A 16,622-nucleotide genomic window follows, 5' to 3' on the forward strand; every position below is an offset into this window, starting at 1 on the left:
TTAGTGATAAAACCACTGTGACATTTATAGCATAGTAATGATGTACCGTGATCTTACTGTGATATTAATTTTTACTTAGTTTTACGACGATAGTCGAATCTGAAAATTTACACTCGCTCTTCTCAAACAATTAACCGAGACTTAGAAGAGGTATTTGAAATGGTTAACACATGCATCCTCGTTTACATAGCGAGTCCATTCTGTCAAGTGACTCGTTGAATTTAAAATTTATCTCCTAAGTTAGTGCTCCAACGTGGATTTGCAAAAGACCTGTTTACTGGACAAACTGCATGCGATAACGTGTGATACCTACACTGTATCGCTATGTAAATATTTGCACGGATTGCTACGTTTACCTTAGAAATATGACGGTAATTAAAAGAATTAGCGTTGGTAAATTTGTGAAGTGTTAGCTTGTATGTAACAAAAAAACTCGTCTCTATTTCGCACTGACACTTTGGTTTAACCCTTTTCCAGGGCCCGCGAATTTGGATACGCTAGCACAAAATTAATCACAGTTTAAGTTGTTTACCTTTGCGGGATTAATTTTAAAAACGCATAATATTTTTAACAACTTTAAGTGATTTTGTACCATATTGTGAATTTAGTAAGGTCGAATATTTGTGCACATTTATGTGGTCGCTATATTTACTATGCCTGGAAAAGGGTACGACCAGCTAGACTTGCAAATAAGTTCGCTTACTAGGGCTCGCTGAGCTTTTTCGCACATGTTGCACATCACCCTAAGTTGGCGAACTGTTCAGTTGACTCTCAACTGCTGAGCCATAATCCTTGATCATTTCTTAGCCAATATGAAGCACAGTTTCTCAAGTCAACCGTGTGCTCCAAATCGTTACAGGTTGCAGTCGCTTGTCGCCTGTCACGTTTATAAAGCAGTTTGCACTGATATGTAATTTTTGGCAGGATCTCCATTTTCATGCAACACAATACTCTCTCTTTATTGAACACTACAGACGACACAGAGAGAAAATTCAGAGCGATATTAGTTTTTGTCACTTTCCAATATGTTCCTACTGCCTACTTAGATCATGCAGATCTAGAGCTCAAACTGGCGCACCTCCGACTATCACAATTAGCATGCTAATTTCAAATAGCCCGTGACTCTTTATGACTTGCTGAACCACGAGTTAACATGCAATTTAAATTAGTTGCAAGCTTTTATGTGTCACGCGTTACGTTCCATTGCTATTCAGTCATGGTCATGACACACGCCGAAGACCACGGCGCCAACGCACAAAACGCACTGACTCACTCAAAGCGCACTGTTTTCAAAACCTGCATCCATTTTACATTACCCAAACGCCCGGGTCACCTGATAATGCATAATGAGAGCGATAAAAATGCATTCGACTACAGTCGCCATTGTCGCGATAACAACGTTATTGGCTAACTTGGATGCCTTTCGATAAACTAAGGTTAAGGAACCCGTATCTTGGTAATAGACGAGCCAGTGTCCGTGAGTGCTTGCAACATGCATTAAGTTGCCGTTTGTGATGCATTCTCTTGCCGGAGTACAGTTAGTGACCTGGCGCTGGGGCTAGAAGCGCGTGCGCTTCGTATGCGTTTATATTCTAGCTATTCCTATTAGGTTGCTTCGATTTTATGTTTGATGTACTTCGTATCCGTTTATAGACTAGAGACCGGCTTTTAGATTCTCTTGCGAAGTAATTGTGGAAAGGTTATGTGGAAATAAATGAAAACCCTGTTTTTTTTAAAAGAAAGAATAGTGACGAAAATATAGATCACAAGATTCTCATCGTCAATCTAGACCCTAGAATGGTTCTTATTTGTACACTTTTGATGAAAATTAATAAATAATTCTTTTTTTTTCAATGGCTTCGCGGAGCAGTTTGGGTGTGTCCAGGGACCACCAGTGGTCTGCGGACCACTGGTTAAGAACCACTGAATCTATTGCTTTGATTAGATAGACTAGGATAAAATCGTCTTGCTCCTCAAACGTAATAAAAAGTGTGTTCCAACCAAATTGCCTGATTTAGACCCACGCGACGCAAACAAGACAAGCTAAATAAAACTTTAAAAATATATATTTCCCTGGGTTTGTTATAAGCATACTTACTTTTATATGATTACTAAATGTAGATAGGTTTCTTTGCAGTGTAGGTAAGGTACGATCTCTGACAACTCGTTTGATGGAACGTGAGTCGTCATTTAATTTTGGGAGTTATTATTTTTAGCGAGCTATTTACCATTACATGTTTTAAAATTTGGTAGTAGGCGACGTTATTATATTATAACGCAAAAAGCGATAGAGTTGAAAAGGTTTGACTGAACTAAACAAAAACTAGAACACTACCCAAACGACCAATAGGCGCAATTTCATACTTAAACAATTGTTAGTAGATTATGAAGTTTACAAACCTAAACGCGGAATTTACCTACCTCAAAATGATGAGTAATATTCACTTGAAATTTAGTTACGCAATCAATACCTAGTGACGTAGGTACAGAGTTCGAGTACTTGTTAGAAATATACCTATGCTAGTGCATATCGAGGAAATTTCATAGAAGTTAGTGCCTTAACCGGTACACACAGGTTCCGTAAAGCATGCATATAAAGTTCTATCTATAATTATATTGCTGTACTGGCGGTTGTGCAACCAGATGCATCCGTGGCGTTGGTTCATTCTGTATCGACAGCATTGCGCTGCGCATAAATGTACACGACACATCGATGTACTCGCTATAAAACGGTAGAGCACACACGAATGTTCTGTTTTGTAGCCTGTGGCTTAATTCATGTTGTTTTGAACCCCCGCCGCAAAAAGGGGTGTTATAAGTTTGACCGCTATGTGTGTCTGTCTGTGTATCTGTCTGTGGCACCGTAGCTTTTAAGCGGGTGAACCGATTTGAATGCGTTTTTTTTATTTGAAAGCAGGGTTTCTAGCGATGGTTCTTAGACATGTTTTATCAAAATCAGTTCAGTCGTTTTTGAGATATTGAACTTTGAAGTGACAATGTCGCGGGTTTTCCAACTTTTTGTTGTTATTAACCCCCGACGCAGAAAGAGGAGTGTTATAAGTTTGACCGCTATGTGTGTCTGTCTGTCTGTGGCACCGTAGCTCCTAAAGAGGTGGACAGATTTAAATGCGTTTTTTTTAATTTCAAATGGGATTTTCTAGCGATGGTTCTTAGACATGTTTCATCAAAATCGGTTCAGCCGTTTTTGAGCCGTTTTTGATACTTATTGAACTTTGAAGTGACAAAGTCGGGGGTTTTACAACTTTTTTTGGTTAGGTTATTTTATTACTAAAAAATATTGTATACAATTTAGCTTTAACACGTAAGGTATTTTGCTAAAAGATTAAAACCGCGTGTAACTAGGGCATCTGAAAGCGGTAGTGGAGTACATAGAACTACCTGTGATGTAGGTCAGCTTATCAAGTAACGCACCTGTGCTGTTAGCTAAGTACCCGTAGCTAGGTACCCGTGATTGCTTTACAATCAACTACTAAATCTGCTAGTTGTTGTACAAGCACATTTACGACTGGGACATAAAACACTAAGGGTAAGGGGGGGGTTCTTTACAAACTTCATTTCTATTTTAGATTACAAAGCAACACCTCTTTCGTGTTTGATCACACGAAAAGCTCCTTGAATAAAGTCCCTGTTTTTAATTCAGATCAGCTTGCTAAAGTATATATACCTACACATGTTCAACTTAATGATCTGATTTTATATACCTTCCCTTAATGTGAGTTTTCAGTAGCATCGGTTTTTTAATTTGTCACGTCTCGAGGCACGGCTGCGTTTATTTAATAAGCCGTTTTAATGGCAAGAATTTTTCGCCGGTCAACGATTAAACCAAAAGCAGAGAGTCAAAATGCTATCACGATTTTATACCTCACGTTCAACTGGATACCGTCCATTATTGAGTTTCAATCTAGACTCACATAACCCCTTCTTCTTTCTGGCCGTCGCTTGTTAAAAGGGGAAGTGTAATTATAATTTAGCGTACTGAAAACAATATGACAAATATTCATCGCGAATTTAACCTGTAATACTGGGAAATTGGACTTAATTGCGGTAGGAGATTCTTTAAGAAACAATAACCTTTGTGGTTACTTTGTGATAGTTATGGAACTGTAAGTCCTACTAAAATTGTTAATGTAAAAGTTGGTGAGTGTGTTTGTTATTCCTTCACGACTTCCAAAACTACTGAAATTTGGTAAACAGATCGCTGGGTCTCTGGAATAACACATAGGCTACTTTTTATTCCGATATTCTGGAACGGATATGAAATGGTATAATAACCCGATTCTCTGGTGTTTATATACAATCACTGTAGGAGTTTGACCACAGTATAAGTTATCTCTGATGTTTTTATTCAACGTTATAATAATATTCACGTTATTTCGGTATTTAAGTTCGAATGCCGGAGCTAATAGTCATTGCGAGCGAAGCTGCGGATAAAATCTAGATATGTATAATACATAAAAATAGTCAAGTACTATTTAATGAAGATCCGGTTCCTACATATGCTGTTGGACACTATGTTCTGTATTACTTTTATAGGAAACTTTGCTGCTCTACATAACATCATATAAACGTAATTTAGAATATTTTAATCAACGTTTAACGATTTTGTTTACCCTTTTATACTGAAAATAAGTGTGCCATATAATTTTCATCAATATTCTCAAATGTGTGATACTACACCTGACACGGTATCAGTCTCAAGTGTATGACACAGTTTGAGCATTTCTACTCCGATAGCGCAATCACATCACCTTTGATTTTAATTCCCTTATCAGACGTTAGTCGGGACGGAATTCGGACGACGTATCGTTTTAAGGAAAAAAAAACCAACAAAGTCGAGTAACCTAAAGCTTTAGAATTTGCAATGCTTCGTTTCAGTTTTCTCACACTGATAGCGGATCACTTTGTTCAACAAAAATGTGACTTAGAATGCTGGTCGGTTTCTTGCCGCGCTTATCAAAGGAATTGATACAGAAGCTTCTTTTTGTGATAATTTAGCTTGTACATAGCCTTATCATTTGAAAAAGTCGTAGAAGGAAACATAATTACTTTTCAAACACACAAGTTTCCAGTTTGGAACGCTAGTGAAGTTACAAGCCACGTTTGGTTCTGCATTTGGACCAGGTTCGGCCTTATGTGATGAAATTGATTTATATGAGACTGAACTTGATTAGCTGCGATATGTAGCTACAGAACAGAAATTTAGCCCAATTTGCGGCCATTCACTAACGCTGAATTGGATGTGGGTAGCATCCATGTAGGTGGAGGCCTCAACCGACGGTTAGACTTAGACAGTTCGAATTCAAATATAATCCTAATTTCCCACGACGTTCGGCATATATTCGCTTGGGACAGGACGCGGCCGAATTTGGTAATGTTCTGAATTAATTGCGTACGTTGGTTTGTCACGTAGCTCGCCATATACAGAGGCAATGGACACCTTGTATGGTACACCGGGAAGAGTGATTGAACTTACCATTTGAATTTTAACTCGTGCAGAAAGGAATAAAACATTATAGCGCGGCGTCCCGTCGCTTCCGATTCCCGCATCCGGAGAGCAATGGCCTGGTGACAGAAAATTTTGTCTTAACGTCTATTCTATAGCCAAGCGGCCTTGGTTCCGTGTTTATAGGACCTCAGGTTGCTATCGACGATTATGCTAATCAACTGTGATTCATCATAGCTTTGGGTCACGATCAATCAGGTCTGTCTACGAATTCAATGGGAGAAATGACCAAGGATATAAGTAGGTATATTAGTTCGAAATAAATAGAGCCTTGAAGAGTTTTGTAGGTTCAGTAGAGAGGTTAGGAAAAGATAAACACGAAATGTCACGTTCTTCTGGAGTGATGTTAGCTTTAAAATTCCTTTTTGCTTTAATTCTAAAGTGATCGTTTAATCTAAGCTCAATACAAGTACCCTGAGTTATGCCTACGGATAACAGCATATCTACATTGGAACAGTAAGATACCACATGTCCAGGATGTGGGTTTCCAGTGCGATGCACGTCTCGAAGGATGCTGAAAGCTACTCATGCTCTTTGTCAATGTTTAACCGTGGTGAAATGATTCACCGATGCAGTAATAGTGAATCATTTCGCCATAGCGTAGTTGAATACGGGGAAGCTTATTTCGGGCGACCCCCGGACTGGCGCAAATATGTCGCTGATTGATGCTGAATCTCAAGGTGATTAGCAAGGGTAATGACCTGGTTATAAATGTCATTTGGAGGGCCCACCTTATAAGGGTAACACGAGATAGTGCGCATTCTAAGAAATACCGTGTTCGTTTCGTATTTTGCGAGGTTTTGTTTAAACGGAAAATGTTTGAAGCTTTTTCCCTTGTTCGTCGAGGGCGTGTTCGTTTCGTTCGACGCAAATAGGCTTGTATTTAACATTGTACAGATTAAAATTTTCTGTTTTTGGTCTTGTGACCAACGTTTATGGTTTATATGGTTTAAGATATTTATTTCTCAAAAGATTTGCAAAATTTGTATTTACCCCTCCTTCGCTCTTAGTCTATTACTTTTACTACTTCACCCATGAATTGATCTGAAAAATGATCTGGCGGTGGTAGTGCGCTGGAGTGTCTTGGTACGGGAGATCAATGTACTTATTTTGCTGATAAAATCTAAATAGTCTTCTTTCCAAAGATCTTACCAGGCACAAAATGTACGTACCCTTACAATCTCTTTAAATCTATGCAGTCCAACGGCAATATTTTAATTGTAAATGCCTATTAGTTACAGCCAAATCTCTCACAATATTGTCATATTACGTATTGATAAATGCAAGTTTTTTTCTGCACACGTGCGGCAGATGACGACGCGGCGCGTGCGCCGGCCAAGCGGGATATTTGTAAATGTAATTATTTATAGATGTTAATACCTATTCCGGTTTTTATCACGAGTCATTTACATTCTGGGATTTGAAGTAGGCAATTTCGTTTGCTAATTGTTGACGTGGCTGGAGAATATTGACTGTTGGTTGTTGTCATAGACGATGCGCATGTAAGATGGTATAGGCACCCATACGTAATGTGAAGAATAAATAAATATATATTTATTACATTAGTATCCCTTAAAGTGTCTTTTGCTCTCGTGCTCATAAAGTCCGTGTTTATGGGCTGTATAAAGTTACTTTTTTGCGCTAGCTGGTGCATAGGCATCTACATTAAAATCTTCGTCTAAGGCCAAGGTAATCAGTCGCTAACAGCCACAAACATTGAACTATTAAAAACATATCATTGTTTTTTAAATGTGTTTTAAGAATTACTAAATTAAAAAACTGCGGTAGTCATATTGTCATGTTGTTATAAAATAGAACTACTTAGATGAACAATAAAAGATTGCAAATTCACATTTAATATTTAATGTTTCGGTTTAATGTTGTAAGCAAGGTGTATAACTGGTTCATAAAACCTATTTAAAATATATTTTGGTATCCCATCTTTGGAAATATATGAAATTCAACTTACGAGATCAATGCAAGTTAAATACTTGTATGTAATAAATAAATTCCTCGGAAACCCGTTCATATTTTTAGATTATTTGCCTATGCAATTGTCCTTAATTAATTTTCAATGTTATTACAATTGTTTATTTCAAGTCCATCCTTGTTGGCAGTCAGAATCCCAGACCTTGCGGTTTTGGTGACTCGCTGTCCTGCGATAAGTTCTGTTTGTTCGTTTGTATTACCTCCAGGAGTAATGTTTACGTATACTGTGTATTGTGTTTTTCATAACAAAATTTTACCTCACTACGGTTGAAGCCAGAGTAGCGTAATTTTTCGAGTTGTGGGTCGCGTAATATCGGTCGCGTAATTTTGGTTTCATACAATGTGTACCTACAGCTAATTTTGAGTCGCCGTGTGGCACAAACTGGAGTTTTATATAAATACGCAGCAGAAATTACGCCACCTACAACTCAAAAAAGTACACTCGTCTGACTTCACCCCATGGGTGGAAAAAATGAACGGTCGAAGAGCAGTCAGTTCCGTCACTAAGCGGATAGTTAGAAAGAATGGAAGAGAAAAAACATTACATCGCGCTGGTTTTCCATTGGGACAAAAAGGCTGTATAGCCTTCCTGTCATCGAACTAATGGCATTAACGAGTTACTTTTCATTCCAGCGAAAGGCAGGATGGCAGAGAACAAGGCCCCTAAATCTCAGGACGCTGGAAACGATAGTCCGGGCGGCGGGGGCCCCGATTACCAGGTCTACGGGTGTCTGCTCCGCAACGAGCTGCTGGGCACACAGATCGAGGAGTTGAGGGGTCCGCCAGCCAATAGGACTGACGGGAAGAGGCCAGTGCTTCAGCCCCTGAACAGCCTCAAGGGATGCGTACCTCCTGTCTATAATTACGGGACGCCGGTCAAACAGCTGGAGGTGAGTGCTTACCCCCCTTTTTGTAACCCGTAGCTTCGCCCGCGTTAGAAATACCTACATGTTTCGTTTCGTCAACGTTCAAAAGAAACTGGACGTTTATTCTGCAAGGCGCAAGTTGGCTCGTACGTATTCACTTTTTTTATGCTATGAACGCTTTCGGAAAGACCGTCATAACTTGGCGTTAAGTAATTTTTTGAAAAAAAAAAAATCATGTGGTTACAAATAAAATACATATAAATTACAATATAAAATAAAAAAATATATAAAAAAATTACAGGGATGTATGGGGTCCCGTAAAATGTGGGTTTAAAAAGATGATGCGCTAGGTAATATGATGTTGGTAATTAATTAACATCGGAGATTACCCGCTTTGGCTAACGAGTTGGTATATAAATATCTTGATTTTAAAATATCCATTAGCCGCTTGGATTCGAATACATCCAAATTCTAATCATAAGTATTCTCATGCAAAAGTTGCTCCAATCGCGTGGTTGCTGTGGACGTGACTTTTCATCATACGCTTCCATTATACTCTGAATGATGTTTCGTCTTTATGAAATAACAAAGAGTGATTATTACGAGTGCATTTACCAGACGCCCGGTTGCACGGCCCGGCATTTACTTCGTTCTTTTGGATCTCCCTCATTTAAATTAAGTGTGGCATTTGGCGATTTCAAATAAAACAAACCCGTAATTAAATATCAGTTATCTTAGAAGCTACTACGTTTATACGCGGCACGCTCAAAGTCAAATTAAGATAAAATAAATTAGTTTCTTTCGGGATTATCTCTTACCTTCTAGCTGCAAGCCGACCGCGGACAAATCATTCCCACACACCAATAAACACTAAGGACATCGCGACCCAAATTGCATCATTACAGTGTCTCATTAAAAAACCACCAAAACAATCGAAAAGCTTTCAGCTACACTGTATACGTATTCGAAATCACGTCACAATATAAAAAAAACGCATACTAATTAGCATCCTTTATCAACGACTATAAATGGAATCGCCAACAAATGCGATATCTGCATATTCCCTGTCTAATTGCAGCGTATTTATACGACAGCAATAAAACGAAATTGAAGAATAAACGTGTAATTAGCAATTCGCACGTTTTTCTAACATAAACTCACGGTTTTTTGTGCATTTTGATTTATACCATTATGCAGATTATGAAGTGGGCTCGCAGATAAATCTCGCCAGTCGAGCCGAGCTTTTTGATGTCGCACGTTATTTATGGACATTACCGCTGATGTATTCAAGAAACCTTTCAGCGTTGACGAGTCATTTAGACGATTAATAATCGTTAATGCTGGCCGAATGCAATTTTTGTTTATTGCCTCATAAAACATCCGTTTGTTTTTTTTTCGCGAATTCCCAGCGCAAAACGCGAGCACTTTAGATACTGCCAGCTTTAGTTAATTAAACGTATCCTGTTTTTAGGTTGCACGGGAATCTCGTACGATTTTAGGAACCTGCTCTGCACTGACCTGGAACTTGACCCGTCGATGCGTTCCTAAATTGAATCCGCTAATAACGAGCGTCATGATGTCGCGTAAAGTAGCGTATCTAATGTGAGCCCGCATTGACAGCGGCCGAGGGTAAAAAAAATATGCTAATACATACAAGCCGAAACTTGCCAGGTCAAATGGTGAAGCCAACAGTCCTGTCTAATTTAGTTGGCCATAATATCGATTTTCGTTGCATTCTTTTAGGGTCCTCCGGTTTTTGGTTTCTATCGTTTTTTACCTCGTGCGCTTGACCTATTTATTGATCTTCTTTATGTTCAACATTGAACTTGCTTTGATATGACGATGTGTATAGTTTTATACGGTTCCATTTATAGTGGAATTTTATACTGCTAATTAAATCTACAATATTTATTATCTTTATTGGTCTGATTGGATGGCGCTCATTTCTGTAGTGCACGTGTCAATAGATGTTTTTTGTTCTGGTTTTCTTAAATGCAGACGACGGTTTCGATGTTTTTTTTATTTGTTGCTCGTATTGAAAACGCTTTGTATAGGGGCGTGGAGTGGAAATTTTTGTTAGGCGATTCGGAGAATGAGAGTAGCGTGAAAACTGAGTTTGTTTGGTCTTCGGATGAAATAACTCGCAATTAGTGTATTCTTGTGCCAAACGTGGTTAAGGCAGTCTTCGTTACGGCGCCACATGGTTCTGATTTATTTCGTGTTATAGTGCAACTAATGTATGATAAACTTGCGACCACACCCCGGTTTTACAAGGGAGCAACTTCGAAAAAAAGACAGCTGAAAAAGAAATTCTATAATTATTATATAATTAACATTTTTCACCGGCTTTTCGTCAAAACTACATCCGCGCGGGCTTCTTGGATCACTATCTATTTAATATTGATGTACGTTGAAAATCTCAATGAACTACGTTGCATAGCTAAAAAGATCTAAGAGTACATACATACACAGGGACAGAAGGCGGGTAGCGACTTTGTTTTATGTAAAGACAAAGAAGTATACCGTCATTTTACATTGCTATAAAATAAAATCGACATCGACTCGACACGTGACGGCATTTTGTCATGTAGGTTCTTAAACGAAAAGAAAGACAGATTAGAACATCTCTGACTGAGGGCGAGGCTGAACGAATTTAGATTTTTGAGTAGTGAGTCGCGTATTTCAAGTATTTCGCGGGTTTCATACAAAACTCCTGTTTGTGTATAATTCATTTTGCGTCGCCTTGTTTCACAAACTGGACTTTTGTATAGAATCGAATGCAGCAGTAATTACGCGACCGAAAATACGCGACTCATAACTCAATAACACCTTTGTTTTTGCGTTGGGGGTTAAAAAATACGTTCGTTCGGGCTCCCCTAGAGTTGCAAATGCGAATTAAAATTAGGTAAAGAAAAAGTCGCCATGAAACATGTAAAGATTAATGTATCTAGGAATACGAATATGTTTGTTTGGAGGTGCCGATAGGTGTCTTTTAGCGGTGCTGATTCAGCGTTGCAAAACTGTGGATCGTGACATTACATTGCACGGTAGCGTTACAATTACAAAGGCGGTGTCGCAGAAGCCGCCGCCAAAGGGGCCGGCGCTGTCAGCGGAAATCGGAACTGGCCACCAACTAGCTATCGAGTTATTAACCGAGTCATGAGGCGGGCTGGCTTGGATGATTGCAATTGGAGTTGTTTAATAGTATAATTAGCTTGCCATAGGGTGCGCTACCATAGATGGGTCATTAGCGTTTATTATGATTTCCGAGTGCACAAATTCGTTGAAATGGTAGAAGATTCTGTTACAGATTTCAGGTTATCAGGTAGAAAGTACAGGACATCTTAAAATAATCGAAAAGATCATCAAATTCTACAGACCATTTATAAAAAATGTGACCACGAAAATGAGGCAGTTGAATCGTTTGAATAATGACCCATGCATGGCCATCTTGTACCTACCGGAGACCCTGGACACTTTATATGTAATAATTAGGACGAAGGGGGTCATCTTTCACCATGGACTATGAAATCTTGGATCATGAAAGATCAACAAAAAGCGCAGTCAACTATAACTTTTTTTTTAAATACGGAACCCTGAAAAGCCGAAGACTCGAATGCGAATTGTTTTGTGTGCCAATTAACACACACGGGACTGTTAGCGTATGCGCGGCAATGAGGATGTGCTAATAAACACTGTTTTACCCATTTTTAGTTTAGACCGAGACTGCCTGCCGTTGGTTACCTAAATACATGTTGCGGTTTTGATATAGATCTACGTGTTTTCCCTCAATGCCAATATGAGTGAGCTAAGGTGACAAGGTATTAAAAATAGTCAAAGTATTATTTTATTAGACTCATCCTACTTAATATTATAAATGTGAAAGTTTGTGAAGATGTTTGGATGTTCGTTACTCAATCACGCAATAACAGCTGAACGGATTTACATGAAACTTGCCGTGCTGATAGACAATGATCTGCATTGAGACATAAGATACTTGATATCCCGGTAATGTGTTCCCGTGGGATAATATTTTAAGTTTAAACGAGAATAGAGGGCGCTCTCCAAGAACGGTTTATAATACCTCGGCTCTCAAGATGACGTGTTAACTTCGTTTGCAATCAATAGATGGCGTTGTGCAAGCGAACGTTGTCCTTTCAAATTGTTACTTACATTAACCTTTTTTCAAGCCAAACTCTAAGACCTTTATCTATTGCGTTGCCATGGTAACAGAATCGTGCATATTTAAAAAATTGCACGGGCATAATGTACAACAACATACTAATGGCAGCCAAATACACTCAGGATACCGTAAATACATCACACATGCCTGAAGTATATTGGTTAGTTTGTTATTACGGGCGTGAAAACAAAATTTACATTTAAATCATATTCAATATCTTAAAACCATACCATTAAAATATCGAGCATGCCACAGTGTTGCGTAGTCCCGTTTTGTTAGGAAAAAGGGAAGGGGAAGGAAGGAAAGAGAAAGCTGTCTCAAAACACAGATATTCATTGCCCCGTAACGCATATTTACCATAATTAATTTTAGGCATTGCAAAATATTCACAAAATTATTCTAATTATTAATACACCCGCGTAGCTCACCCAAAAACTATGAGATTTGACATTTCGGAGACCTCGCGCTACACTAGCGCCTCTAGCGGCGAATTCATACGCGATAGCCCTCATTCCGAACGCACAGGCCACCATGCGGAATTCCGAATCGGAGAAAACTTCGGACGGAAAACTACTGTTTGTATGTCGTCCATAAATTTATATAGATTTACTGCGATTTCTACTGGAATTCAGTGTGTATGTGGCCGCCCTAAAAGTACTGATGGATGGGGTGAATCTGACTCATAAGCGGTAGCTCATAGCAAAAAGATTCTTATACAAAGTCATCAACATAAAAATTTTGTACAAAAAATATTGTGTACACTTTTTCGCTAGGATCAAAATTGACGTGATTTTTTACAAAACTATCGTGACATAATCATTCGTCAATTTGTAAGCGACCAAACTGACATTACTCCATTCAAGTCAGTTTTAAATTAAACCTAACCGGCGTATTCGTGAGGCTTAAATTTAATTGACGGCTGTGTGACGTTTTACAAAGTGATTTCTCGATACAAAACTTATTAAAATCATAATTTCATTTACTAATTGCGTTAGACGATCTAACAAGCTCTCGACGGGTTAATTCGCCTTTTTTGTTCCGCTATTTCTCGTGTCGATATGTACAATCACGAGCGTTAATTTGGGACCCACTTAAGATCAAATATCTGTCATTTTGTATGACAATTCAAAGGACTTTTTCACGAAAACGGTCCCAAATTAACGAAACACGCACACAACATTATACAAGTAGATACCAATGTAAAAAAGGAATACATACTTACTTATACGATCACTTTGTAGGAAGTGAAGCTATCAAATTGAAATTAATATTAAACCTAGATCTAATAGGTAGGTATACTCTGTTGCAATAGTAAAAAAAATAGAATTCATATCAATTATGAACAACAACATTATGAGAGTGTATTTAGTAAAGCATCAAAAATAAAAAAGGATTTCGGAAATCAACAATCGGCACGCAATAACTTCGCTCTTCATAAATGTAATACAATCTTAGTATTTCTTGCATTTTCATAGAAAACTCAGTGTACGAATACGATTCGCGCTTGGCCTGGTTTTTTTTGGCAGCGGGAAAAGCGCTCGTTGCGGTCTCCTGTCATTGGTGCTATGCGGTATTTACTCGCATATCTCAAGTGTGCAAACATTTTTTTTGTCCAGCAAATTACTAAAGTCCTTTGTCGCCTGCAAAAGCGAGTTTTGGAGTCTCGGCGACAGACTGTTTATTGCATTTAGTATCAATGTTAGATTTAGTGTGACATCAGCGATACACTAAAATTTTAACTCCTTTTAAGTTCATTAACTTCTGCTCGTATATTTTAAATAACTGTCTTAATAGTCCTAAAGTTTAAACAGTGGATTCACACTAATATAGACTAAATATATGCAAAATGACCGTCGTGAGACGACGACACCCAGCTGTTTTTATATGGAACGGAATTACCTAAACGTTGACCGATTTTCTTGCTCTTATTTTTTTAAAGATTTTTAGTATAGCTTGTAGATTTAGTGATAACCCTAAATTTACAAGTAAAATAAAATAATGTCGTCTAAACATATTAAAAAATAAACCAACAAACAACTTATTTCAAGAGGGTTACAAGGGGGAAGCAGTTAACATAAAAATGTGATCCCAATCTAAATACGGCAAAAATAAATAAAGCGACATATGCTTGACTCTTCTTTATTAAAGCGCGCGAAAGAGACGTAGGATAATTAAGGTAAAAACATAATGCCGTAGCTAGAATCTAAATAACAGGTTATTTGGACGCAATAATATCCAAGAGGAACCTTTTCGCACTAAAATATAATAGAAATATTTCGATTTTATTTTCGAAACAAAAAAATCAACAGTGTTTTTTGAGATTATGAAATAGTAACCGTAATTTTTTTAAAGCGTGAATCGCACAACATTACTGTAGCTATGACCAATGTCATATTTGCCGTCAACTCAAATGGCTGGTTTGACATTGGTCAGTGGTCACCGTTCAAGAACTTGGTGCAATTAAAGCACTTTGGTGGAGAAAAAAACAATCCTTGATGTAACTATTTTTCGATATTTTCGTGGAGTATACTAGTATTTGTTTGGTTTGCATGGTATAGTCTCTTTTGAGTCGTTCAATATTAAATTAACGCTTGTTAAAAAACTACATACAACATATATTATACTCAATAAAAAAGAAGATTAGTATATATAGTGTAAAGTAATCCAAAAACCGGCCAAGAGCGTAGCCATTACGAAAAAATTAAGTAATATTCCAAGTTTAGGTATATTTTTACCTTAGGCTGCTATTTACTCTTAAACTACTAAGAAATCTCAAGAAAACTTAACCGGTACTCTAAAAAAATTGTTTTTGAATTTTTTACAGTACCAGTTTGTCGGCATAGTAGTATATTCGTGCAGAATTACAGCTTTCTAGCATTGATAGTCCTTGAGCAAAGCCGCGGACGGACAGACAGACAGACAGACATGGCGAAACTATAAGGGTACCTTTTTTACATTTTGGCTACGGAACCCTAAAAATGGTTGATATCAAATAAAATAACCTGGTTTTAAACAAAGTTTAGAACAAACACCGCTTACGTCCTCGTTGCGATATGCTAATAGTGTTGTTTTTTTTCTACCTAATTGTTTATACCATAAAGTCTGCATCTTTTTATCCGGCGTCCATTACATTAGCAACACAATGGTATTGTGTGTTGTTTTTTTTATCCTTTACTGTAATTCTGTCCCGTCATTTTTCTGCCTGTCCGTCTGACATCACTCACGGCGGCGACGACCTAAAATAATAAATTATTGAAATTCTAGCTTTCAAAAGTGACGGTTGTGCTGTTTGGCTGGTTCGCTTAATGGCTATAATCCAGCCGTAGGTAAATACTGTCTTTTAAATAGACACTTTGGGTGTTGGAAGTCTTAATTTATGTGCAGCGTTCGGGGATTCGTGGTCGTAATGGGTTTGTATTTTAATTTTAATGGCAACGATGGTACAGTCCGGTTGCATCTTGATGTTGACATGAAAGCAAAAAAAAAACGAGCTCTTCGAGGAAAAAAGAGCTTTTCTCGATGAGTATATGCTTTTATTGAGGCGTATGGTTAACCAATCATTTTCTAAGGGGTGCGAGGCGAGATGTGGATTCCACCCAAAAAGTGACCCATTCTCATTGTCAGTGCATGAATGATTCAAGCGAGTCTCAGGATTTCAGGAAGCACACCCGAAGTGTATTCCGAAATAGTGCATTGCGGAAGAGATAGTACTGCAGAAGCAGTAACGAACGAGCGATTGTTCGAATTTCAGTCGTTGTCTATATTCTTCTAATCTTCGGTTTTTAATGAATAGTGACATTGTTGTTTTTATGTCTGTATTTATAAGCGGTTTTGACTTGATATGTATAATCTTTTTTTTTTTTTTTATTTTACTCGCATGTCATTTTTTGATTTTTTGTTTTTTTATTGAATTGTGCTCCATAGGAATACAATATCCTTTTTTATCAAATTTTATTTTAACCTGTGACTTTTTAATTTTTTTTTAAGTACCAAATTTTTTGCATTGTAATGGACATCTCGCATTTATGGTCAATGGGTGCTCCGTAATTGTCATGTACTT

General features: G+C 37.8%; 1 protein-coding gene across 1 annotated transcript in view; it reads left to right on the plus strand.

Moving 5' to 3' along the window:
- Positions 1–16,622, plus strand: part of fzr (fizzy and cell division cycle 20 related) — a 73,793-nt gene that overhangs the window by 25,605 nt on the left and 31,566 nt on the right. Inside the window, exon 3 of the mRNA XM_074094796.1 lies at positions 8,147–8,403. Within this exon, the coding sequence (XP_073950897.1) occupies positions 8,147–8,403 (257 nt within the window). The remainder of the gene's footprint in view (positions 1–8,146; positions 8,404–16,622) is intronic.

Source organism: Choristoneura fumiferana, chromosome Z (genome assembly GCF_025370935.1).
Source record: "Choristoneura fumiferana chromosome Z, NRCan_CFum_1, whole genome shotgun sequence".
NCBI lineage: Eukaryota > Metazoa > Arthropoda > Insecta > Lepidoptera > Tortricidae > Choristoneura > Choristoneura fumiferana.